Below are 25,283 nucleotides of genomic sequence, written 5' to 3'. Positions count from 1 at the left end.
ATTTCTCACAGGCTGTATCTGAGACACAGTAAATACAGAGGTGGGTTGTTATATAGCCCCCCTGTCTTAAGGCTGAGGCTGGATAGTTCCAAGAAAAAGAACAACCATAACTAATTCTAAAGATGGCTGGCCAAGGGTAGAGTCTACATTCACTCTTGTGGGTCTCCCTGTAGTAGCTTATAACCCAACACACAAGAGCTGGGTTTGGAGGGTTGTAGCTGGCTAGCCTGCTGTAGAAGCACATTCTTCACAACGATTGCACCACTCTCCAGGGGCTAACAGACAATCTGGCAGAAACTGGTGAAAACCAATCTTATGTCAGAGGAGCCAGTCCCCAGCATTCTATCATGGGTCTTTTTATTAAGTGAAGAGACAGAATCGGGGAACGGGGCGGGGAAGGGAGGTGATGCTAAAACACGGGCAGCAGGACAACATGTCCTGACTTCTTCCTAAAGCCATTTCCTTCAATAGTGATAGGACGGACAAGGCAGTCTGCAAGTCATTAGCACACTTGTTTTCACTTTCACAAGAACCCTGGAAACCACTGAGGAGCAAAATCCTCACCTCCCCACAGTTACCTTCCAACCCTCTCTCTCTCCGCGCTTTCTTCCTTCCTTCCCTAGAGACAAGCGAACAGGGACAACCCTCAGCAATCCGCTATTTGGCTCCCCTGGGGATTGGGGGGCGGGGGTGTCCGATTAAAAGTGAAAAAGGCAGTAGAGGAAGGTGAGAAGTGCAGAAGATATCGAGAGGGGGGAAAGAGAGGTCATTGTGGGATAGAGACAAGGTAAGAAAGAGTGAAAGAAAACTAAGGGGAGAGTTGTCAGAACTTGCTGCGAGAGGAAAAAAAGATGAAGCGACGCAGGTTTAGGGCCGGGTGGGAGCGAGGGGCAGGTGGAACATCCGAAGGGGAAAAGGGCTGGGCGGGAGCTCTGGAGCCAGGGCCGGGACGCCCAGGATTTGGGGCCGGAGACCAGAAAACAGCGGGCAGCGGGCATTTGGAAGGCTGGTGTCAGAAAAATCCGGGCTGTGCGGGGCGTTGAAGACCCCTTCGGGGACTGCGGGGCGAAGGATCCCCGCGGATGCCCAAGCGCAGGGGCCACGGGGCTCTTACCGGTAGTTTGGGGCTGACCTCGCCCTTGCAAAAGTGGCAGAAAAACCGGTGCGCGGCGACAGCGGCGCCTGCGCCCGCGCCAGCCGCGGAGGCCTCCGCCATCTTTCTCTTCCGCCGCGGCCGTCCGAGAGGGCAGCGGCCCGTCCCCCGCCAGGCCGCTACCTCCGGGCTGCGGTCGTCGCCTCGGCCGCCGCCGCTTCCTAAGTGCGGCGGGCCGCCGGAGGCCGCGTCGGTCACGTGAGTCGGCCGGGCCCAGAGAGCCGGCGGCGCGGACGGCGACCCCGCGGCCCGCCTCCCGGCACCAAAGAGGCGCAGGAAGGAGAGTCCGCCCGCCGCAGCCTGCCCGCCGGCTCCTCAGACAGCGGCTCGCCGGTCCTCCAGCTTTCCAGCGAGAGGAAAGAAAGAGCGTCACCGGAAACCACCGAAACTCCGGGGTAGAGCGGCACGCGTGGTTCCCCTTTCCCTCCTCCTGGCTGCCCGTCCGCCTGCGAGGGAGGGCCGTGGGCTCCCCCTCTGCCCCGGCGGCCGGTGGGACCCGCAAGAAGCCGCATTGTTAGATTGCGTTGACCCCGAGGTTAGTGGGAAATGCTCCCCTGACGAAGCGGCCCTGTCTGTGGACCAGGGGACCGAGTCTGGAACGGGGACCTGCGTGAAGGGAGTGAAGAGCCGGGAGCTAAGTAGGCTCCCTGGAAGTCCTGTTGCAGGATGGGACAGGGTCCGGGATGCTTCCCCAAGCACATGCGAATGGGAATATAGAGCTGAGAGGCGGAGACTTGGCCTCTGGGGATTTGGGAGACTAACTGAACAACTCGATGCTTGGTAGCCCTTGGGATAATAAGTAATTATACTTTAGGGTCAGCTGTGTCTGTTTCTGTGTATGTTTACTTTCTCAAGGAGTAGAAATTTCAGAATTAAATACTGCCTTTCAGACAACATACTTCATCTCCTGTTTGAAACACCCAGTTGAGAAGCTTTCCTTTGCCTCCTTTTCTTCTTCTAAGTTGTCATTTCCTTTATGGACTGAGGTGACACTACCTGTTCATTCCCAACGGCCGTGAACAGTGGCCTTAATTCTTCCAAGCAATGGAGTATTGAATCTAAAGTCCGTGACATCGCAAAATCATCTACACCCAACTTTTAAAGAAAATTAGAATCACTCATAATCCCATTAAAGTAAATTTGACATATAGTCCTCCAGTCTTTTTTTCTATGCATTTTTCTCGCGGTTTTGTTTGTTTGTTTTTCATTATGATTTAATTGTCCTCTACGTTTTCCTTTGTGACCTGCTTCTTTCACTTAAGGAACAATTTTCTATGTTCATATGTATTATACTTTGTTTTAAATGGTGGCTAGTATTCCATTGTATGGGTATGCCATCATTTATTGAGTTAATTCCTATTGTTAGACATTCAGTTGTTTCCAGCATATCAGTATAATAAGGGAAATTACAGTGACTTTTATTTTCTTGAGACGGTATCTAAAATGAAAATTTTTAAAGATATACTGTTAAAATTGCCATCTAGAAAGTACACGAATTTGCACTCAGCAGCTCTACTTCCAACAAAAGAGGAAAACTATCCATCATATGGCCTTTTTCCCTCTAGCTCTGAGACTTCTCAGTACAATGACTCAAGCAGAAATTAAACTTTGCTCTTTGTTGCTACAAGAGCATTTTGGAGAGATTGTAGAAAAAATTGGAGTCCACCTAATCAGGACTGGCAGCCAGCCACTAAGAGTAATTGCCCATGACACAGGAACATCACTGGATCAGGTATGTGTGGACGGCATTAATTTGCTTTCATTCTTTATCTACCTTTAAATATTATTCCTCCCCACCCCACAAAACAAAAAAAGAGAGAAAGTCTGCCCTAGGATCAGAACAGTGTTATTTGGGGAATGAGGGGGGGATAAGATGTAGGCCTCAAGGTTCTGCTCTCAAGGTATTCCTGGTTCATCATGGCTTCTTAGGCAAATCTTTGCTCCTAATATGCTACACCTTGCTTATTCATAATAAGTCTATTAATCTCAGTGCTACCTTTAAGGAATAAGAATAACGGAGGGGAAGTACATTGTACTTCGAAAGGTTTTTTTGTTTTGTTTTTAGAGAGAAGCTGTGCACACACACACATATTCCGGCTAGGGTGAGAAAGAATCTGAAGCAGGCTCCACCCTCAGCCTTTGTCTTGATGTAGGGGCTCTATGTCAAAACCCTGAGATCATGACCTGAGCTGAAATCAAGAGTCAGATGCTTAACCAACTGAACCACCCAGGTGCCCCACATTATACTTTGAATGATCAGAGGAAATGAGTGTCAGAGGGAGGAATCTTACTGTTTTCTTCCATTCACATGTGATTCTTTTTTTTTTTTTTTAAGATTTTATTTATTTGACAGAAAGCACAAGCAGGGGGAGTGGGAGACGGAGAAGCAGGCTCCCCGCTGAGCAGGGGGCCCCATAAGGGACTCAATACCAAGACCCAGGGATCACAACCCAGCCAAAGGCAGACGCTCAATCTCTGAGCCACCAGGTGCCCCTTGACATGTGATTCTCAATAGCTTATCCAAATGGAGGGAGGGAAGAAGCACAGAGATCCTTAGCCAGCTCTTAGTAAATTATTAGACAAAAATTGGCAACAAAAATGAGCTATGACTTCAGATCTTTTCTTTCTTTCTTTTGCGTCCTATCTAGGTAAAAAAAGCCCTCTGTGTGCTTATCCAACATAACCTGGTGATATATCAAGTGCACAAACGTGGTGTAGTGGAGTATGAAGCCCAGTGCAGCCGCGTATTGCGAATGCTTAGGTATCCCCGGTACATCTATACTGCCAAAACACTGTACAGTGACACCGGAGAACTCATTGTTGAGGAGCTGCTATTGAATGGCAAAATGACAATGTCAGCTGTTGTGAAGAAAGTGGCAGACCGGCTCACAGAGACTATGGAGGGTTAGTACTGTACTCATAGCTGTTAGCAAAAGCATAGATTGGCTGGCTGCAGGACTGGAACTTCAGCTAACTTAGGCAATCTCATCTGCCACTTTCATCCTGTTGTACAGATGGCAAGACCATGGACTATGCTGAGGTATCAAACACATTTGTGCGACTAGCAGACACACACTTTGTACAGCGTTGCCCCTGGGTGCCTGCCACTGAGAATTCAGACCCAGGGCCACTGCCACCTGCCCCCATTCTTGTGATCAGTGAAAAGGACATGTACCTGGTTCCAAAACTGAGCTTGATCGGTAAGGAATTTTGACCCCTGAAACTATGATTTGCCCTGGTTGTGGATTCTTCTTCAAAGATTGTTAAATTAGTGAATGAATCGATCAAGCAGTTACCAAATATTTACTCTATGCCAGATACTGTGGTGTAAAATGAAAAAACAAGTCCCTGACCTTTTGGGGCTTAAGACTAATGTAAAAAAGACTTGAGTTACATTACTCAAATAATCAGATAGATGTATAACTAAGAAACTGATTAGTACTATGAATGAAAAGTATGAGATGTTATGAAAATATGTAACAGGGAACCAAATTTTTCAGGGTTTAGAGCACATGCTTCTCTGAGAAAGTAGCAGTTGAGCTAAGATTTGAAACAGAAGCAGGAACTAACCAGTGAGGTAATGTATGAAGGAGTACAGAGGATAAATATTTTTACAAAAGGAATAGTGTACAATGAGAAAAAAATAGGATATTTGAGGAAGTAAAAGATGGGTCAGTGTAATTAAGGCATGGTGAGCAAAGAGAGCCATGAGATGAGGATAGAAAGATAGGGGCTAGATCATGCAAGACGTTATACAGACAGCATCTGTTCTTTATCCTAAGAGCAAAGGAAAACTACTAAAGGATTTAAAGGAAGTGACATGATCTAATTTGCATTTTTAAAAGATTTTCCTGCTTGTAGATAGGATAGGGCAAAGGTAAAATGTAGACAAACCCAGTGAAAAATTAGATACAGAAAGGGTAAAGGAGACAGAGGTACTAAATGACATTTGTGTGTCTGACTTGCATGTGGGGGGAGGATGAATGGTCCTACTCACTAAAAGGAAGCGTTTGGAACAGGAACAGTTTGAGGTAGAAAGATTAGAACTTTCTTTTTTGAATATGTTGAGCTTCAAATGACTTCATCATTACTTCGAATTTCTTGGAGCTCCTCAGCCTCCCCAGCCACTTTAACCTAGAGGCAGCTGGAGATGTCTTGGGATAGAGGGAAACCTGCTCTCAGATTCAGTGATTTCCTGTCTTCATATGAGATGTAGCATAACTGTTTGCCTGTTTTATTTATCAGGGAAAGGTAAAAGGAGAAGATCATCTGATGAAGATGCTGCTGGGGAGCCCAAGGCCAAGAGACCAAAACACAACACAGATAACAAAGAGGTAATGGGGCTTAGGGGTCCTCACCCTAAGGCAAGGCAGAAAGATAACAAAGGTAACAGGCCCCAAGAGATTTACAAGGTCCTTGATTGAGAAGTAGTAGGATTAGGGATCCCTGGGTGGCGCAGCGGTTTAGCGCCTGCCTTTGGCCCACGGCGTGATCCTGGAGACCCGGGATCCAATCCCACGTCGGGCTCCGGGTGCATGGAGCCTGCTTTTCCCTCTGCCTATGTCTCTGCCTCTCTCTCTCTTTCTCTCTCTCTCTCTGTGTGTGTGTGACTATCATAAATAAATAAATAAACATTTAAAAAAAAAGATTTATAAAAAAAAAAAAGTAGTAGGATTAGTAGGATTATGAACTTCATTCAATATTGACCAAGAATGAACTAACAAAGTGTAAACTCCATTACTTTCTCCTTTCTGAGGCTTCATCATTAAACAGAGGTCAGATCTTATGCCAAAAAAGGGCCTTCTGTTTTCTCTCTGAAATAAGAGGCAAGGTCATGTGCTGAGAGTGGGAAGAGAGGGGTAAATAGAAAATTTAAGGATACTGGAGAAGAGTTCAGATAGAGAAAGATTAGGTAAATTCAGAGGTGAGTTTAAGGGATGCCTGGGTGGCTCAGTGGTTGAGCGGCTGCCTTTGGCTCAGGGCATGATTCTGGAGTTCTGGGATTGAGTCCTGCATCAGGCTCCCTGCATGGAGCCTGCTTCTCCCTCTGTCTACATCTCTGCCTCTCTCTCTGTGTCTCTCATGAATGAATGAATGAATGAATGAATGAATGAATAAATAAATAAATAGAGGTGAGTTTAGAGAATCTGAATTGGGTATTGTAAATTTGTCTCATCAAGGCCCTGATCCACATGATTGAATGATTTTTTTTTTCCACCCCACGTGGTTGCTACTGAATAGGAAAAAAAATAGTGAACAGTTAAATCCAAGCTCCTCGCCAGAAAACTCTTCCCCATATTCACGGTATCTAAATGTTTCTCTCTAATCCTTTTCTCCTCCTCAGCCCATTCCAGATGATGGGATTTATTGGCAGGCCAACCTTGACAGATTCCATCAGCACTTCCGTGACCAAGCCATTGTCAGTGCAGTTGCCAACAGGATGGACCAGGTGGTATCTAAGTGGGTGGGACGGTGTCCCAAATCAGGAGCATTCACTTATTTGCCAGATGTAGCCATTGGCATATAGCCAGAGTCAGCACAGTGGAGTGAATTCTGAATTGTAGTTCACTTTTCAAACCCAGACCAGCAGTGAGATCGTGCGGACTATGCTTCGGATGAGTGAGATTACTACTCCCTCTACTGCCCCCTTCACCCAGCCGTTGTCTTCCAATGAGGTGATCTACATGTTCTTGTACTACTTTTCTAACAGACTGCGGATGTGATGATTCTTATACACAGAGCCTGGGATTAGGTTGAGATCTGAGCCTTTGAAAGAGTTTTTATTGTTTGAGGTGGGACAGGGATTCTCTTCAAGTGTTAGGTACTGAAATATTGGTCTCTGGGGATCCATCCTTAAAAAACCTAAACCATTCTCCTAGCCAAAGTACAGCTATTCCCAGTTGTTCTAAGAATCCACTATCTGGAATCTGAGAACCTTTGTTGGTACTCAGAACATCATTTGGCTTCTTGTATTGCTTTTGTTCAGTATACTAGTTTTATGTATCTTAAATTTGTTTTTAGTATATCTGTTTCTTAAAATATAAATATTTAATGTACCAAATACATTTTATTTATATTCTATTTCATAATTATATTTATCCATATTATAGTTATATTTTCAGTTCATATTATTTTTAAAATTTTAAACTTATAACAAAAATTTCAGGTTTTTTTCCTTTCAATACAGTAATTATGTGACTTCTATTCAAACAATAGAAATGTATAATTTTTTCAAGTTGTAGCCCCCTATATTTTTAGAAATGGCGTTCAAGTTCTATATCTTATTGTGGGTGGTAGTTACAGGGATATACATAATTGTCAACACTCATCAAACTGAACCTCTAAAATCTGGGCTTGTTATTATATGTAACATACCTCAGTTTAAATATATATATATATAATTAGGACACCTGGGTGGCTCAGCGGTTAAGCATCTGCCTTCTGCTCAGGGCGTGATCCTGGAGTCCCGGGATCGAGTCCCACATCGGGCTCCCTACATGGAGCCTGCTTCTCCCTCTGCCTGTGTCTCTGCCTCTCTATCTCTCTGTGTCTCTCATGAATAAATAAATAAAATCTTTAAAAAAAAGTTTAATAAATAAATATGTATATAGTTTCATGTGATCCCAGCCACAGGGATTCTTGTTAATAGTTTGATACCTAACTTTATTCAGACCTTTTTTTTATGTATAGTCTCACATTTAAATAGATATATGTATTTTTTTCAGCAAAAAAAAAAAAAAAAAAGAATTCTACATACTGTTCTAAAGTTGTTTTTTTTTGTGTGTGTGGTTTTTTTTTGTTTTTTAAGAGAGAGATTTTATTTATTTATTCATGAGAGAGGCAGAGACATAGGCAGAGGGAGAAGCATGCTTCCCACTGGGAGCCCAGTGCAGGACTTGCTCTCAGAACCCTGGGATCATGACCTGAGCTGAAGGCAGATGCTCAACCACTGAGCCACCCAGGCACCCCTAAAATTGCCTTTTTCATACAACAGTGTATCTAAGCCACCTTTTTCATGTCAGCATATATAGATCTTATTTTTTATGACAGCATCATGTTCCACTTAGTAGCCATGTTGTACTTTATTTTAATCAATTCCTTATTATTGTACATTTGGATTGTTTCTAGTTTTTTTACTCTTACAAACAATGCTACTATGTATTTATGTATTAAACATCTATATTTCAACAAAGTCAGCAATTCTAAGTTCCCAAGCCCATTTTTACCTTCTCTTTTTGCTCCATAGATCTTCAGATCTCTGCCTGTTGGCTATAACATCTCTAAACAAGTTCTTGATCAGTATCTCACTCTACTGGCAGATGATCCAGTAAGTGTTTTGCTTCCTTTTTGGGGTTTTGTTTTTTTTGTTTTGTTTTGTATTCCTTTTTTTCCTGCTGTGTTTACAATTTATTTCTGCCACTGAAACCTGGTGTCCTTCTGTAGCCTCATTTTCTACCTAGCCCAGCTCAGACAGTTTCTCTACCATCAGCTGATAGGAAGGCTATCTGCTACAGACTTTTGGCCATATTTGCTCCTTTGGAAACAGAATCACTGGACTTGCCATCCAGTTAACTCTCTCTCTTTCTCTCTCTCTGTGTTTTTTCCAATAGCTAGAGTTTGTTGGAAAGTCTGGCGACAGTGGTGGAGGAATGTATGTCATCAGTATCCTTACCAGTTATTTCCTTATAGTCAGGCAGCCTGAACTAAGAAGAAGAATGGTGACTTATGAAATAAAAGATTGGATAATATTTAGTATACTAAGTAAGTCAGAAAATTGAACTCATACATTGATGATAAAGAAGTAAAAAGGACTTTGAATTAACCGAATTTTAGTTAAGCAAAACCCTGTTTTAGGAATAAAACTAAGATCACAGTGACCAAACCAAAACATTACTGACCTTAACCCTCTACATGAAGACCTGCATAAAGCTCTAGGATCCCTAGCCACAGCCACTCTGGAGTCTGTCGTGCAGGAGAGGTAAGAGTGTCACCCTGCTCAGGGTTGGGGCCATTTTTCCACACTTCATTTGGATAAGCAATTTAATCATTATGTAAGCACCCCATGTAGATACATCTTGGTGCATCTTGCCCGTTTTTCCACTGGACTGCTACAGATCCCATCCACTACTGCTCTACTACTTAACTCCCAATGGTGCCAATTAACCAGCCTTCCTAAAGCCTTTACTTATAAATGCAGGAACTCGGGTACTCAAATGAGTCAGCAGTTGGTGACTCTTTTATGATTAGCAGTACCATCATTAATCTGTGGAGTTGTGAAAGAAATCTCTGACCACTGTTCTTCTCTCTGGTCCTGGCTCCATACATGGAAACAGAGCAACTGCCATCTGTGACTAGGAGCTAAAACTAATCTATGTCATGCCATTTGCTTTCTTTATTCCTTTCCAGGTTTGGGTCTCGTTGTGCCAGAATATTCCGTCTAGTTTTGCAAAAGAAACACCTGGAGCAGAAGCAGGTAGAAGACTTTGCAATGATTCCAGCAAAGGAGGCAAAGGATATGCTTTATAAGATGCTCTCAGGAAATTTCATATCACTCCAGGTAACCAGTAGCATAACAATCACCAACCAGTGGAGCTGGTCAAGGGTGAAAGAAACTTCTGAGGCAAACCTCCTGAACCTCAAACAAACTCTCACTTCAGCTCTAAGACAGAAAAAAAAGATTAACAGAGACCTAGCAAGCACTTGAAGAGAATAGGGAAGCTTTTTTTTTTTTTTTTTAATTTTTATTTATTTATGATAGTCACAGAGAGAGAGAGAGAGAGAGAGAGAGAGAGGCAGAGACATAGGCAGAGGGAGAAGCAGGCTCCATGCACCGGAAGCCCGATGTGGGATTCGATCCCAGGTCTCCAGGATCGCGCCCTGGGCCAAAGGCAGGCGCCAAACCGCTGTGCCACCCAGGGATCCCCCTAGAATAGGGAAGCTTTAAGTGGCCTTAGTTAAATAGAGGCACCTCAAGAAATCACCCCAGAATTCCCTTTTTCCTTAGCTCCTACTCCTTGTGATTTGTCCTTTCCCCAGGTGTTAAATCTATTATATAGATTAAATCTGCCAACATCATCTATTGGGTCCGCAAAGCCAGGTAGTATGCCCTATGAGGAAATAGAATGGATTTGGGAGACAGAATCACAGTTCTGCTGCTGACCCAGTTACACTGAGCAAATTATCTACCGTCATTTTTTCTTATCAATACAATGGTGATGGGTGGTGGTAATAAAAATAATAGTTTGTCCTAAAGATCAAATACAATCTACATGGCACATAAGAGTTGCTCAGTAAGAGCAGCCTGGGTGGCTCAGCGGTTTAGCGCTTCCTTCGGCCCAGGGCATGATCCTGGAGACCCAGGATTGAGTCCCATGTCGGGCTTCAAAGCATGGAGCCTGCTTCTCCCCCTGCCTGTGTCTCTGCCTCTCTCTCTCTCTCTCTCTCTCTCTCTCTGTGTGTGTGTGTGTATGTGTGTGTGTGTGTTTCTCATGAATAAACAAATAAAATCTTAAAAAAAAAAAAGGTTGCTCAGTAAATGTTAATTGCCTTCTCTTTCCTCCCCACTGAGGATGCTGACAGTCAAGTAGAAAAAGCTCTGCATGTGGCTGATTTTGCTATAAACACAGATGCTGAATGACTGGGGAAGAGGAAAGGTTGAGTTGCTCTGGATGGAACAAGTGTTTACCTTGCCATTTTTTGAAGAACAGTGTGATTTCTCTTTTTCTTTCTGTGGACAAATAGGAAATTCCCAAAACCCCAGACCACGCCCCATCCAGGACCTTCTATTTATATACTGTGAACATCCTATCAGCTGCCCGAATGTTGCTGCACAGGTGCTACAAGGTAATTTCTTTGGACCTTCTCCCCATTTCCTCCACACAGAAGAGTCTAACTCTAATGCCCCAGTTAGCCGGTACAAGAGCTACTTAAATAGAACCATGTGCATTTCTTGTCTTCTCTTCCCTCAGAGCATAGCCAACTTGATAGAAAGGAGACAATTTGAAACCAAAGAGAACAAGTGAGTAGCATTTTCAGTTGAGTAATTACATTTTTCAAGGTCAAAGTCTTAAGGGAAATTTCATATGGAAATAGAAAACAATAGAGACAATAACCAGTCTAGTTGCATTGAATTATTGGCTTAGGTTGACCTAAATTGTACATTAGTCTAAACTGTTCTGATGTACCCCCAGTGAAATAATTTTGCAGTTAAATTTATTTAAAAAGGCAGTAAAAGTTTCTGGAGTGAAGTCGTATTTCTAGTTAAACTTGTAAAGACTGTTCTTGGATGGTGGCAATATCCACTTTGATCAGGAATGTGGAAGAAGAGGGAGTTATGCCTTAGGGCTGATGGGTACAAGAATCTCCAGAGCTAGGGGACATACCTCAGAGTTGTGTTTGTCTGACAGGCGTCTACTAGAAAAGTCTCAGAGGGTAGAAGCCATCATTGCATCTATGCAGGCTACAGGTGCAGAGGATGCACAGCTCCAAGAAATAGAGGAGATGATCACAGTCCCCGAACGCCAGCAGCTAGAAACCCTGAAGCGCAACGTCAACAAGTCAGCATCATGAATCTCAAACCTATGTTTCAAAACACCTTCCAGACAAGTCCACCTCCATACCCAGCCACCCCTCCAAGTTCACCCAAGCAAACCTAAACTCACTCTCTTCTTTCCCGGCTCAATTGGCAGAATTTAATCCATCTATTTTCTTAAGCTTAAAAACTCTGAAAGCATTTCAGCTTCTACTGCCTGCTCACACACTCTTATTCACCAAGTTTATGGATTTAACTTCAATAATGTGTCTCAAATCTGGCCTTTTATCTTGGTCCTCATGCAGGCCCTCATCACTTCTTTCCCAGACCTTTGCCATCACCTCCCCTTTCAAACCATCTCTCCATTTCAAACCAAGTAATGCTCTCAATGCCATTCTCTATGGCCTCTAACCTTATATATGCTAATGAATGCTCAATCTGAGCAAATGCTTTCACTTTTTCACTCAGGTTGGATGCCAGTGAGATCCAGGTGGATGAAACCATCTTCCTGCTGGAGTCCTATATTGAGAGCACCATGAAGAGACAATGACCCAGAAGAAGAGCCTTTCTCAGAAAATCTGAGGAGATTGGAAGGAAAAATAAAGGAGGTGCCTAGGTGGCTCAGTTGGTTTAGCGTCTGCCTTTGACTCAGGTCATGATCCTGGGGTCCTGAGGTTGAGCCCTGTATTGGGCTCCCTGCCTGGCGGGGCATCTGCATCTCCCTCTGCCCTTCCCCCCTGCTCCTGCGCTCGCCCTTTCTCTCTCTCTCTCCCTCTCTCTCTTTCTCTCCCCCACCTCAAATAAAAATAAAAGAGGTGCCTGATGCATTCTTTGCAGTTGGATACATTGCAGATTGTTCTACTGAAATGCCCCTCTATCCCTACTGCCCAGAATACACCAGAAAGAGTTTAATATGTTTTTTTAAAGTTTGCTGATCCTGTCTTAGGCCCATCACTGTATTTTCCCCTCATCTGATCTTGGCAGGGGAAAGAACTTTAAATCAAATAGATTAATAATCGATCAAATGCATCATTTCCCATCAAGAAGTCAGCCAAGGAGGGATCCCTGGGTGGCGCAGCGGTTTGGCGCCTGCCTTTGGCCCAGGGCACGATCCTGGAGACCCGGGATCGAGTCCCACATCGGGCTCCCGGTGCATGGAGCCTGCTTCTCCCTCTGCCTATGTCTCTGCCTCTCTCTCTCTCTCTCTCTGTGACTATCATAAATAAAAAATAAAAAAAATAAAAAAAAAAAAGTCAGCCAAGCCTGTGTTTGAACATCCCTGGCAGTGGAAGAAACTTCTTCCTAAGCAGTTCATTCTATTCTCAAAAGGCTACACCTTTTCTTTAATTTGTTAAATTGTAATCTGCCACACACAAACAGTGTAGGGAATGTGTAGGGAAAGACAACCACACAGAGGGGAATAAAAGCAATTTTCAGGGCTAGCAGGTGGACTGGCCCCAGCATTCACACTAGAATCTATGGATAGAAGCCACATTTGCCAACTCCAGGCTTCCTAGCACATCTGGAACTGTACATATAAGACACTTAGCACAATGCCTGGCATATGGTAAAGCCCTCAAGAAGTCATTGCCTTCCTCTTCTCCATGGTTTCTTAAAAGCTGCAATTCTAAGTTTTCTCTCTCCGTACCATGGATAGATGATTAATATAGTTGATGTAATTTGTCCCAGCAGCTTCCACTCACTTAAAACAGGTAGGTGCTGTTAAAATCTCTTCAATTTTGGGACACCTGGGTGGCTCAGTGGTTGACTATCTGCCTTTGGCTCAGGTCATGATCCTAGGGCCCCTGGGTTCAAGTGCTGCATCAGGCTCCCCACAGGGAGCCTCCTCTGCCTATATCTCTGCCTCTCTCTGTCTCTCATGAAGAAATAAATAAAATCTTTTAAAAAAACATAAAATTAATCTCTTCAGTTTCCTCTTAGCAATGTCCATTCTCTGTAATTCATCAAGATTAATGAACCAATCCAATTCACCAATTAAATGCCAACTAATTACTAGCCATTATACTGGATATAATACAACAAGATAAAAAAAGATACCGTCTCTGCCTTCAAGCCACTCACCATTCTTTACTAAGCACCTATTATGTGCCCTGGACTGGGCTAGGCTTTAGGGATACAAAGATGAATAAGCCTTGCTCATATAACCTAGTGGGAGGAGATAAGTACAAGGAAGTACTGGGGGGCTCTGTAGAAAAGTATTATATACAGAGAGGCAGGAAAGGGAGAGAAAGTGACAATCTGTCTTTTAAAAGATGAGGATTTGTCAGGTGGAAGCAGAAAGGGATCCCAGAATGAAGCAGAGCCTGGTTCCAGGAAGAACTGCATATAGGATGTGACTAGAAAACAGGGCCTAAGTCCTGCCAGCATTGAAGCTGGAGAGAGCACGAGCAAGGGCTGGAGGGGTCCTTGCTATACCGTGCTTAGTAGCCTATTCTCTCCGGAGCAGTGGGAAGCAAGATGATGAGCCTTGTGTTTGAGAAAGATCACTCTGGAAGTACCCTAGAGAATGAACTGGTAAGAGAAGGACTATTTGAGACTGGCAATATTGTCTCAGGCAGAATATGAGGAAGGCTAGGAACCATGGAGGCTAAAGAGCAAGACATGGATTTGAGAAAGTTCAAGGAGGTAGAATCTAGGGCACTGGGTTGCCATTTGTGTGAGAAAGAAGGGGTCAAAAAGGTTTCCCGGGTGTCTGGCAAGGAGATGTGATGAATTCGAGGTGATGCCTCCTACAGCAGGTAGGTGTGCAGAGTGGTTCAGCCCCGGGCTGGTGGGAGGTGACATAGGAGTTGAGAATCATCCAGTCTGCTTCCCTCTCCTAAACCGAGGAGAGGGGAAGAAAAGGGGCTGATGAGGACCCAGAGGCTTTTTTTGTCATTTACTAGCACGGCCCGGCCCCACGGCTGACCCGCGCGGCTCTGCGGGCTCCCGGGGCGCACCGAACGCCCGGCTTCCCCGCCCCCGCCCAGCGCTCCGGGGGGCGGCGCCGCTCGGCCAGCAGGGGGCGCCGGGCGGGCGGCGGAGCTGCGCAATGGCCGCCGCGCGAGTGCTGCTGCTCCTGTCCGGGCGCGCGGAGTCGCCCGGCTTCGCGCACAGTGTGTGTCGCCTTCTGGGCGCCGGGCCAGGGCTTGGGCCGTGGAGCACGCACTGCGGCTTGAAGCGAGGACGACTCGTCCTTTCGGACGGGCCACTCCCGGGCGCTTCCACCAGGCTTCCGCTGCAGGTCGGGAAGCGGGGCCCCGGGGCAGGTCGGCGGGAGCTGGCGCGAGAGGCCGGGGGGCGGGCAAGGGCCGCCCAGACTCGACCTCCTCCTCCCGCGTCGCGCGGTGCTGCCCGTATTAACTCAGACGGCCACCCCCGCAGCGGTCCCCGTTCTGCCCTTTCGCGGCGCTGGAGCAGCAGTTCGGGGCTCGGGCGGCCGAGCTGCCCACGAATCGAGGTGTGGACCTGGGTGTGGCCGTCATTCTGCAGTCCAGCGACCAGACTGTCCTGTTAACCCGAAGGACGAGCACCCTCAGCGTTTCTCCCAACCTCTGGGTACCCCCAGGTGAGTGCCCTGAGAACGAGATCCCCAAGTCCAAGGAAGAGGCTCCTCACCCAGCAGTGCTATTCCCAGTCTCAGGAGGGCAGAGAGGCAAGCCCAGAAATGCAGTAGGTCCCCTCTTCACAAGGAGTGCCGGTGACCTCCATGACCTCTATGCCCACCGGAGGAGGGGCAGCGCCAACAGTGCCCGGGGGTTCCTGGCCAGGAACACCGCCAGTTAACCATCGCTCCCACTGTTGTTGCAGGTGGTCACGTGGAACTTGATGAAGAGGTAACCCATCTGCTAACCCCACCTTCCCCCTGCCCTGAAAGCAGAGGCCTCTGTATGGACTGAGAGGAGCAACAAAGGACCTGGAGGGGTCAGGCATCAGCCTCTCCCACCTGCCCTCTCTCTCTCTCACAGCTGTTGGACGGAGGTCTCCGAGAGCTTTGGGAGGAGAGTGGACTACAGCTGCCCCAGGGCCAATTCTCTTGGGTCCCTTTGGGGTTATGGGAGGTGAGACAGGAACCTGTAAAAGGTCCCTTCCTTTATTTGACCAAGAGCCCTCAACAACCTGGAATCCACCAAAGCCTATAGACCAGCCAGACACGCCTTGGCCACTGGGGAAACGACTGAGTGTGGGTGGGTGGTTTGGCGTCCCCAAGCCCACAATCCCCACCTGTGTCCCTCCCACACCATCTCTACCCTCCACTTCTTTAGCTGTCTTTACAAAGTCTCAAAAAGAGAGAGGAAGTTCTCATTTTTGCTGTATTCTCTCTTAGTCTGCCTACCCTCCTAGGCTCAGCTGGGGTCTCCCCAAATACCATCACATCATTCTCTATCTACTCGTGGTCTCCCAGGAGTCACAACAGCAGCTGCAGGTAGGGCTGGCAGTGTAGGAAGGAAATGCCGGCTGAGACCCAAGCAGAAGGGTTCTGTGACTAAGGTGGTGGTGGGGGGGGGGGGGGTAGCATCAGAGATAACCAAGAAATCCAATAGCCTCTCCCCTTGCCCCTGCCCCAAGTCTATGTCCATTCCACCTGTGCGTAGGCTGTGATCAAGAACAGGCCTCCTAGGGAGGCCATGGCTAAGGGGTCTACATGTCTCCCCAGGCCCGGATCCAACCAAACCCAAGTGAGGTGAGTGCCTTTATGTGGCTGGGACCAGATGTAGCAGCTGCAGTGGCTGCCACAGAGGATGGCACAGAGACACCCAGGCATCTGCCGCAGGAGCTACCACCCTCTGTCCTGTAAGAGCTTTTGCCTGACCCTCCAGCACACCAACACATACTCATTGAGAAGTTCAATTTCTAACTCCTCCTTGGGGTAGGGGCTGTGGGGGTGTGTGTGGCGGATTTTGTGTTGTGGGAGTGTGTTGGCCAGCTGATGATGAAAGGGGCACATGAGATCAAAGACACTGTCCATCCAACTCCAAGGGTTCCTGCTCCAACTGGCTAGTTCTAACTGGGCTTGAGTCCCACTCTCCCAGAGGGGCAAATCATTTAACCTTCCTTGAACCTGTTCCTTTCTGCGAAATGAGGTGAACATCCACCCACCCTTCTGCTGTGGTTGGGAGGGTTCCATGAAGAGGGCTAGGCCACAAGGCACAATCCAGACAGGAGCTGTTACTATGCAGTGCAGTGGAACTAGAGGAAGATGGAGGAACTCGACCTCTGGCCTTGCCTATGTCTACGCTGCTGCGGACAACCCCAACCACAGCTGAAGGCAAAGAGAGGGTCAGCACTGGGACCAAGTTTGCCCTCCGGCTCTGGCTGCAGCATCTGGGCAGGTAAGGGCAAAAGACTTGAGGGTTCTGCAGCATTGGGTTGAATGGTCTGGGAGGGAGATGGGGGGGGGGGGGAACAAATGCTCCTGGAAACCCCCAGTGGGACACCCCTACCATGTGCAAATGGACCCAGGGCCTGCAAGGAAGAACAGAACATGGGGCCCCTGCCCCCAACCCAGGGCTCTGGAAAACGAAGTACATAATCCCCTCCTCAGCCCACCTCCAAGACACTCCCAGACATTCACAACCTTTATTATGGGTAATAACTTTGCTACAACTTTGAGAATAAAAAGTAAAATTACAACATAAGTCCTAGGCCCTGGAGGAACCTGAAAAAGGAGAATAGGGAGGGCATGAGGGTCCTCCCACCTCCCAGGAAAGGTGCAGAATGAGCCAGACCGAACCACGAGGCTGTGGGCCTCTCCAAGCTCATGCCCCAAGCTGGTCAGCATATGAAACATTGTGAACTTAAATATATAAATAGAGAAAGACCTGGGTAATTGGCCAGGCCCTGCTCCCAAACCCCCTGGGGATCAGGGCTAAGGCCTTATCTCCTCCTCAGTCATACTGGGAAGTAAGGAGCAGGGGAAATCATCTTTGGAGTATTTTGGTTTTTCTCGTTTATGTACAAAAAAAAAAAAATCTGCAACCCAAAATAGAGTTCTCTGTCCGTGTGTCTGCCTGCCTCAGCTTCTCCACTTGTCTGTTTGGCCAAAGAGAACGGAATGGACACGAAGAGACAATGGCTGTGGGGAAGGAACAGAACCATAGGTTTGGGGAAAAGAAGGCATCTAGGGGACAAGAGAGACGCCCTTGCTCCACGAGGCTCTAGCAGATTCGGCCCTTCCCCCACCTCACACCCCATCCTGTGTGCCTCCCACTGCCTAGGTTAAGGTACCCAGAGGAATGTGCCAGCCATCTAAAGAACATTTCCAAAAATAGAACCCAAATGTCCTTAAAAAGAGGTTAAATATTAACCCTTTGGGTGCTGGCCTTGTCAGGCTGAGGGAAGGCCAAAAACAGGTATCCATGAAGGTCTTTCTGACCTTTGGCCAAAGCCCCCTGGGAGGTCAGAGTGGCCAGGAGTCCGGACCCACAGCGAACGTGCTCAGTGTTGGGTGGCAGTGAAGTTTCCATCATCCGGGGGACTTAGTCCAGGGAAATGATATCTGACCGGCAGCCAGTTAAAGAGGGACCCGCGGACAAGGCTCCTCCAGGCCCCTCCCTCAAGGGCCCCCCAGGGGCCACGATGCTACTGACGCGGCCAGAAGGGGGTGCTGGAGTGCCGCTGCGGTGAGAGCTCCCCAATGTGGGGGTGAGTGGGCCCAGGAAGTGGGAGGGCGTCCCTCGGTACTGGAAAAAGTGGCCAAGGGCATCCTGTTCATCTAGCGAGGTGATGACGGAGGGACCATAGTGCTGGGGGGAGGCAAGGGCACAGTTTCAGATTTTCCCCTGACTTCACCTGCCTCCCAATCACTCATCTCAGAAATATCCCAGGATAAATCAAACCCTCTGGATCCCCAGGTATCCTCTGAGAAACAGGAGAAGACTCTCTCTTTCCCCTACTTCCCTGCCCCACCCCTACCCTACCCAGACTCCCTGCCTTGAGACAGCCCCTCCAGCTTGCTAGGTTCTTGGCCTTGTGGGCGTCTGAAATGCATGGAATGTCCGGCTGGGGCAGGCATGGCACTCAAGTGCACAGGGGTGCGTGGGGGCGGGGGAGCAGTCAGGGGCAGAATTCTAAAAAGTCTGGAGACAGAAGAGTAATAGGGGATCCAAGAGACATGGGTGAGAATCTGAAGAAGCGCCAGTAGGGCCTAGGAGGGAAATAAACTACCCTCCCACCCCACATCCTCCTCCTCCAGCCCCTGCCTTCCCTCACAGAGCAGGTTTAGGTCTCAGGGGAAAATGACAGGTGGGGAGGGGCCCCTTAGTGCCTAAAAAGGACGTTTCAGAGATCTGACATCTTCATGGGGGCAGGGACCACTTACCTGACTCTCGGTCTGAAGGAAAGAGAATAAATCTAAACCTGATAGGAAAAGAAAAACCAGAATCAATCTCCTGTCTGACCCCTTCACAGCCAAAAGCAAAACAAAACAAAAAACAAAGAAGCCCCTTGCAAGAGAGCCAGAAGGCTTTGAAAAGGAGCAGGGGTTCTGATCTGGTTTGGGGGCAGATGTGGAGGGTACAGCCCACCTTGTGATCGGTGTCCTACCTTGGATATCGGCCCCCAGTGGGAAAGCAGGTGGGTACTCATGTAGCGGGAGACTGGACAGGAAATCCCCACCCAGAGTGCCCATAGCAGGGCTCCGGAGCACCGAAGATGGCTGGTGACCAGATGTCAGGACTCTGTGAGGAGAGAGGAGGAGCTGGGGCAGCCAGCGAACCACAGATGCCCTCACCCAGCTCAGCCTCCTGAGTTCCCTCTCTGCCCCAGGGTCTGTCTGGGGCTCAGAAAGCATTCGACTTCTTCTTCTGCCCCTTCTGCTGTGGACTCAGCCTATCTCCTCCTACCCTTTGCTTCCAGGTAGAGCCGGGATGGCAGCCGAAGTGACAGGACAGTGCTTTTTGGTCGGGGGCAGGTCCTCCTCATCTGATGAACTCTCTATTGTCAAGTCAATAACTTCAACCTTCTTCTTATTCTCTGATGGATTGCCCTCTTGGACTGGGCTGTACTGGAGGCCTGTGGGTGGTAAGAGGACTGTGTCTCAGAGAAGAGGCCATCAGAGATGTAATTCAGATGGGGGACAGGGGGTCACTCACCATCCAGCCCATACCCTGGCGGGGGGCAAACCTCAGATGCCTCCTTCTTGGGTTTCATGGGGCACCAGGATCCATCTTCCATGAACTGGATTTCATCACAATCCGAACAGGAATTAAGTATCTCCATGAATAAGCTGGGGGAAGGGAAGAGATGAGAATTCATGGGGCTAGGAGATGGCTGGGAACAGTAGCCAGGGAGTTCTGGGACTCACCTTCCTGAACCTGTTTCCTCATCTGTAAAATAGAGACATTATTCACCCTATTCAACTCTCTTGAGTTGTTGGAAATAAATAAACGGGATTCCTGGGTGGCTCCGCGGTTTAGCGCCTGCCTTTGGCCCAGGGCATGATCCTGGAGTCCTAGGATCGAGTCCCGTGTCAGGCTCCCAACATGGAGCCTGCTTCTCCCTCTACCTGTGTCTCTGCCTCTCTCTCTCATGAATAAATAAATAAAATCTTTTTTTTTTTTTAAAGGAAAAGAGTAAACTAAGGTTTATAAAAGGGCTTTTAACTTTAAATGCTAAGTTTTACAAAAAATACATTCTAAGCACGTTTCATATAGTACTTGTGACAAGACAAAAGGGACAGAGATGCAGAACTCCATAAACCGTCTCAAAGAGGGCACTGAGAATGAGGAGAGGACCATAATTTAGGCTCTAGATGGGGGTTAGGACCAGCTAGACCAGTACATCCAGACCCTCAAAAGAACTTTCCTGCTGGGCTCAGTGGGGAGGTCAGGTTCTATGAGATACATTGTATCAGTTCAATACATTGACTCTGCCACTTACTAACAATCAGAACTTTAAGCAAGATAATCTAAGTCTCAGCTTCCTCACCTGTAATAACCATACTCCTCTCACAATGTTAATTATGAGGATTCCATGAGATGAGGCATGCAGAGTGCGCAGCACGATGCCTAACGCAGTAAATCCATACTGTTAGAAATATATACAGTTGACCGTGAACAACATGGGGGTATGAGCACTGATCCCACACGCAATCAAAAATCCATGGATAGGGGCACCTAGCTTGTGCAGTCAGTTGAGCATCCAACTCTTGATTTCGGCTCAGGTCATGATCTCAGGGTCGTAGGAGAGAGCCCCTATGTCAGGATCTGCTCTAGGTGTGGAGCTTGCTTAGGATTCTTTCTCCCTCTGCCCCATCCCCCCTTCCCCCCCCCCCAAATACACATGCCCATTCACACTCTCTCTCTAAAGGAAAGAAAGAAAAAAAAATTTTTTTTTTTTTTAAGGAAAGTCTTTACATCTTAAAAAAAAAAAAAAAAAAAAATCCATGGGACGCCTGGGAGGCTCAGAAGTTGAGTGTCTGCCTTCAGCTCCAGGTGTGGTCCCAGGTCCAGGGATCAAGTCCCATATCTGGCTCCCGGTGGGGAGCCTGTTTCTCCCTCTTTCTATGTCTCTGCCTCTCTCTGTTTCTCATGAATAAATAAAATCTTAAAAAAAAAAAAAATTCCGGGCAGCCCGGGTGGCTTAGCGGTTTAGCGCCACCTTCAGCCCAGGGCGTGATCCTGGAGACCTGGGATCGAGTCCCACGTCGGGCTCCCTGCATGGGGCCTGCTTCTCCCTTTGCCTCTCTCTCTCTCTGTGTGTCTCTAATAAATAAATAAATAAATCTTTAAAAAAAAAAAAATCCGTGAATAACTTTTAACTCCCCCCAAAACTTTTTTTTTAACCAGAAGCCTTACTGATAATATCAAGTCAATTAATATATGTCATGTGTATTACATACTGTATTCTTATAATACAGTAAGCTAGACAAAAGAAAATATTAAGAAAATCATAAAGAAGATATATTTATATTTGCTATACTGCACTGAAAAAAAACTCTGTATATAAGTGGACCCATGTTCAAGGGTCAACTGTATATTATAAAAGGACTGATAGGTTAAGAGTTGGGGTTCAGGGCAGCCCAGGTGGCTCAGCGGTTTAGCGCTGCATTCCACCCAGGGCCTGATCCTGGAGACCCAGGATCGGGTCCCATGTTGGGCTCCCTGTGTGGGGCCTGCTTCTCTCTCTGCCTGTGTCTCTGCCTTTCTCTCTGTCTCTCATGAATAAATAAATAAAATCTTAAAAAAAAAAAAAACGTTGGGGTTCATGGGAGGGGAGGGAAAGAAGGTCTCCTGATACATAGATGGGGATTCCTAGTGGATGTCCTAGGTAAAAGGAAGCAGAATGCAGAGCGACCCTACCCATCAATGATAAGAGATTCATAAGGAGCTTTCTTGTCACACACAGGACATGTCCATGTTGGCTTCTTTTCATTCATTTGTAGATAAAGGGCAGCATCGAAGCTCTGCAGGTGGGCGCAGGTGAGGGCACGACAAGGGACTGTCAGGCGCATCTTCCCTAGCTGAGAAGAGACAAATTCTCTGCTCAGAGTCCCTATATTCCCGGAAGTCTCACTCTGGTAGCCCTAGGAACCCTCAACTGGGTCCAGAGTTAAACCCAACCTCCCTCCCCCTTCTCATCTCCCTTGTACCTACCGGGCACATGAGTGACACCCGGAGACTTGTAGTGGCCACCTCACTGTCTGGGTCAGCGGTCAATTTCTCCTTGACTGAAACAAGAATGAGACCAGAGCCATGGGGTCAGCAGAGCTGGAGATGAAGCCTAGGAGGTGGTGAGGCCAGCAGCAGATGGCTCTGGCTGAGAAGCAGCTGGGCAGAGTGCCTTTGGGGGCCAATGGGATGTCATATGGGGGTGGTCTTTGAGGCCAGTAGGATATCACATGAAGACTGGGTGTGAAGGAGAGATTTCTCCATCCCTGAAGATGCTTAAATAAAGCTGGGTGACACTTTGGCAGAGATGACTTAGAGGGAACTGAGGCATAAGAGAGTTACGTTACATGATCCTTAAGACTCTTCCAGTCTAAAGAAGCCATATCCCAGCAGGGCTGGAGACAGGGTCTGTGAGGTGCAAAGCAGATGTATAACTGAGAATGCAAGGATATCACTCAGTGCCTGGGAGTCCGCTAACTTCTCAACCATGAAGATTAGTAAGGGGATAGGGGGAGGATTGGGGTTCAGGTGAGACGTGAGGGATACTTGTCACAAGAGGGGAATGGGTTTGGTTTTAAAAGCTGGAGGACCAGGAAGACTTGGATCCAAATCAGAGCGGGAAAGAGGGGCAGGATGTTACTTACTCAGTGCCCGAGAGTGGTCTGGGTTCCGGATACCCTTTGCTCTCAGTTTTTGTAGAAGGGTCCCTGCAGTCAACTGCCTCACCAGGTACACAGACAAGGAATAGTTCTACTTGGAGGTAGGGGGAGACAGTTAGCCTCTGCTCTGCTCCTCGCAGCCACCACCACCACCACCACCACCACCCCAATCCTTTGTCCCATGAGGATCAGAGACAACGGGTTAAGGCAGAAAGACCCATAAAGAGGAAGATGTTTTCCCAACCCAGGACACTGGACGATGCCCCTCACCCCCTGCAGGCTTCTCCAGGCTCCCTGCCCCAGCCCTGCTCACCCGTCCAAACTCAGATGACCAGTTGACCACGATGGTGTTGGGAACAGTGGCTGAGAGTCGAGCCAGAGGTGTGATGTTGATGGGGCGGCTAGGCCTTTTGGGCTCAGCCCCATTCTTGGTAGGAGGAAGGTAACCCTAGGGAAGGGAGGGGCTGGTCAAGACATCTTGTCTCAGATTACTCACTTCCTGGAAGGAAGACCAGCTCACTCACTGACCAGGGACATGGGGACCCATTCAGTGACTCACAAAACTGAAGCACTATCTAGGGTTGTGTGTGGGGTTCATTCCTGGGGAGAAAGGAGAGCTTATTTATTGACCAGGGAAATAGAAACCCACTCACTGAGCTCCTGAGGAGGAAGAATAGGGTTGCCCCACTACTTCTAACTTTCAGCTCTGAGGTCATCACTTCAGAGAAATCTTCCCTGAACCTTTGGGTTGAACTGATGTGCTTCCTCTGGGTTCTGACAGAACCCTTGTGCATCAACCCTATCTTAGTATCCTCTAGATTGTATCCATCACTCAATACGCTGAGTACCTACTATGTACCAGGCACTGTGCTACACACATCTCTTCATTAATACGTTTGTATTTAACATTTAAGAACTGAAAGAGGGAAGGGGTTACTGCCAGAAGAAGGGAAGAGCATTTACCGGCAGGGGGCACAGTTTCCCATTGACCTTGACAAAGAGGTTGGGGGGAAAATAATCCTCCTGGGGGCAGCTGGTCTCACAGAGACAGAATCTGGTAAGAGAAGAAAAGATGAAAGGGTGGGGGAGGTAGTCTCTTGAGTTGAAGCTGACAGAAAGGCAGGGAACCTCAGTCAGCCAGTCACAGATCTCTGTATCTGTAGCCCTCAGCATCCACAAGAGTCCCAGGGTCAGGGTGGACGTAGCACAGCAGGGCTATCTCCTAGCAGTGTCCGACATACCCTTATTTCATTCCCACCCCCAGTGGAAGCCCAGCAGGGAAGGAGGCGGGAGGATCAACTCACCTGAGCTGCACCTGGATAGTATAGTCACATTTAGCTCCTGGAAGAACCTCTCTATGACAGGGAGGAGAGGGAAACATGTCAGGATGTGGCCCCCAGAGGGCCAGGCTGAATAGACAGAGAAACAGTTACATGTCCCAGAGATAGAGAAGAGATGCACAAGAGAATGAGAGATGACACAGGTGCAGAAGGATGGACAGGCAGGAGACGAGGACAGACGAGAAGAAAGGCAGAGAGCAGAGTCCCGGGATAACCACCCCAGGTCAGAGGTAGGAGGGTGGGGAGAGAGGTACCTGGATGTGAGAATCTGCTGCACTTGCTGGGGTGTGAGGGCAAACGTAAAGTGTGCCTCTTCAAACCGCTGGCTAGAAGTGGACGCTGAGGATACAAAGGAGCAGTTACTCCTGAGCCCATGACAGGCAGCCACAGACGCTACCCCCATCCCAGGCCACTGATCCCACAGGACTAAAGCCCAAGGCTTGGGCAAGAGGTAAGATTCAGGAAGATGGAGGAGGCAGAGCCATACCGAGGGTGGTGGGCCGGATGAGCTCCCCATAGACTTCATAGAAGGGCAATGGTTTCATGGTAACATCAGGGTGCACAGGCTGGGGCAGAGGAGGGTGCATGTCCACCTCACGCTTGGGGCCCAGCAGCGTGCCAGGGGCCAAGAGGGCAGGGGGAATGGGAGTAAGAGGGCCAGGGGAGCCGACAGGAGGGGGGCCAGGGGGCAGAGAGAGGAGGGAGAGATCAGAGGGGCCCAGGGTCTTCCGGGGAAAGCGTCGGCGATAAAGCTCCTTGATCTTCATCTGGACGCTGGGGGCACAGCTGGACTTGAGCAGGTGCAGGGCCTTGGCCAGGAGTTCGTGCTTTCGTCCACTCTTGTTCCGGCCAGCAAAGCCCAGCAGAACCTGAAGCTCAGACACCCGGAAGCTCATCACCATGTGCTGCGGAGAACAGAGACATTTGAGAATACTGCCAAAGAGGCAGTGCCTCCCCCGCCCCCCTCCCCAAGAGAAATATGCTTTGCAG

General features: G+C 47.9%; 4 protein-coding genes across 13 annotated transcripts in view; 2 read left to right on the top strand and 2 right to left on the bottom strand.

Moving 5' to 3' along the window:
• Positions 1 to 1,473, bottom strand: part of RNF115 (ring finger protein 115) — a 70,179-nt gene extending 68,706 nt beyond the window's left edge. Inside the window, exon 1 of one of the 2 annotated variants that reach the window (XM_077842530.1) lies at positions 1,115 to 1,473. In XM_077842530.1, coding sequence (XP_077698656.1) covers positions 1,115 to 1,216 — 102 coding nt within the window. In that variant the 5' untranslated portion in view covers positions 1,217 to 1,473. The remainder of the gene's footprint in view (positions 1 to 1,114) is intronic. The other variant, XM_077842531.1, reaches the window with a different exon arrangement.
• Positions 665 to 12,511, top strand: POLR3C (RNA polymerase III subunit C). 4 transcript variants are annotated; one of them, XM_077842521.1, is made up of 15 exons: positions 665 to 787; positions 2,719 to 2,885; positions 3,802 to 4,057; positions 4,168 to 4,353; positions 5,399 to 5,487; positions 6,498 to 6,602; positions 6,736 to 6,828; positions 8,400 to 8,480; positions 8,764 to 8,815; positions 9,071 to 9,131; positions 9,560 to 9,710; positions 10,895 to 10,996; positions 11,122 to 11,171; positions 11,560 to 11,709; positions 12,153 to 12,511. In XM_077842521.1, the coding sequence occupies exons 2-15, from the start codon at positions 2,739 to 2,741 to the stop codon at positions 12,232 to 12,234; spliced, it is 1,605 nt and encodes a 534-aa protein (XP_077698647.1). In that variant the 5' UTR covers positions 665 to 787; positions 2,719 to 2,738; the 3' UTR covers positions 12,235 to 12,511. The 4 variants fall into 4 exon arrangements, with proteins under 4 accessions (XP_077698647.1, XP_077698646.1, XP_077698648.1 ...); XM_077842520.1 differs by lacking the exon at positions 665 to 787 and adding an exon at positions 1,548 to 1,688; XM_077842522.1 differs by lacking the exons at positions 665 to 787; positions 6,736 to 6,828 and adding an exon at positions 1,548 to 1,688.
• A 2,192-nt stretch (positions 12,512 to 14,703) lies between these two features.
• Positions 14,704 to 20,244, top strand: NUDT17 (nudix hydrolase 17). 3 transcript variants are annotated; one of them, XR_013348860.1, is made up of 8 exons: positions 14,704 to 14,928; positions 15,069 to 15,252; positions 15,495 to 15,520; positions 15,653 to 15,745; positions 16,012 to 16,110; positions 16,342 to 16,478; positions 16,870 to 17,017; positions 19,542 to 20,244. XR_013348860.1 is itself a non-coding variant. In XM_077842532.1 (8 exons), exons 1-8 carry the CDS (start codon positions 14,737 to 14,739, stop codon positions 19,543 to 19,545), a joined length of 888 nt encoding a protein of 295 aa, XP_077698658.1. In that variant the 5' UTR covers positions 14,706 to 14,736; the 3' UTR covers positions 19,546 to 20,244. The 3 variants fall into 3 exon arrangements, 2 of the variants coding, with proteins under 2 accessions (XP_077698659.1, XP_077698658.1); XM_077842532.1 differs by having other exon boundaries at positions 14,706 to 14,928; positions 16,865 to 17,017; XM_077842533.1 differs by lacking the exon at positions 16,012 to 16,110 and having other exon boundaries at positions 14,705 to 14,928; positions 16,865 to 17,017.
• Positions 17,251 to 25,283, bottom strand: part of PIAS3 (protein inhibitor of activated STAT 3) — a 10,668-nt gene continuing 2,635 nt past the window's right edge. For 3 of the 4 annotated variants that reach the window (XM_077842517.1, XM_077842516.1, XM_077842518.1), the window contains exons 2-14: positions 24,781 to 25,198; positions 24,548 to 24,632; positions 24,258 to 24,308; positions 23,917 to 24,007; positions 23,267 to 23,401; positions 22,939 to 23,044; positions 22,280 to 22,353; positions 21,986 to 22,146; positions 19,778 to 19,911; positions 19,529 to 19,697; positions 19,230 to 19,363; positions 19,006 to 19,043; positions 17,251 to 18,430 (exon numbers count right to left, since the gene is read on the bottom strand). In XM_077842517.1, the coding sequence (XP_077698643.1) occupies positions 18,164 to 18,430; positions 19,006 to 19,043; positions 19,230 to 19,363; positions 19,529 to 19,697; positions 19,778 to 19,911; positions 21,986 to 22,146; positions 22,280 to 22,353; positions 22,939 to 23,044; positions 23,267 to 23,401; positions 23,917 to 24,007; positions 24,258 to 24,308; positions 24,548 to 24,632; positions 24,781 to 25,195 (1,860 nt within the window). In that variant the 5' untranslated portion in view covers positions 25,196 to 25,198 and the 3' untranslated portion in view covers positions 17,251 to 18,163. The remainder of the gene's footprint in view (positions 18,431 to 19,005; positions 19,044 to 19,229; positions 19,364 to 19,528; positions 19,698 to 19,777; positions 19,912 to 21,985; positions 22,147 to 22,279; positions 22,354 to 22,938; positions 23,045 to 23,266; positions 23,402 to 23,916; positions 24,008 to 24,257; positions 24,309 to 24,547; positions 24,633 to 24,780; positions 25,199 to 25,283) is intronic. The other variant, XM_077842519.1, reaches the window with a different exon arrangement.

Source organism: Canis aureus, chromosome 12 (genome assembly GCF_053574225.1).
Source record: "Canis aureus isolate CA01 chromosome 12, VMU_Caureus_v.1.0, whole genome shotgun sequence".
Classification (NCBI taxonomy): domain Eukaryota; kingdom Metazoa; phylum Chordata; class Mammalia; order Carnivora; family Canidae; genus Canis; species Canis aureus.
The sequence above is the reverse complement of the archived record's forward strand: the minus strand, read 5'-3'. Positions and strand labels throughout refer to the sequence as shown.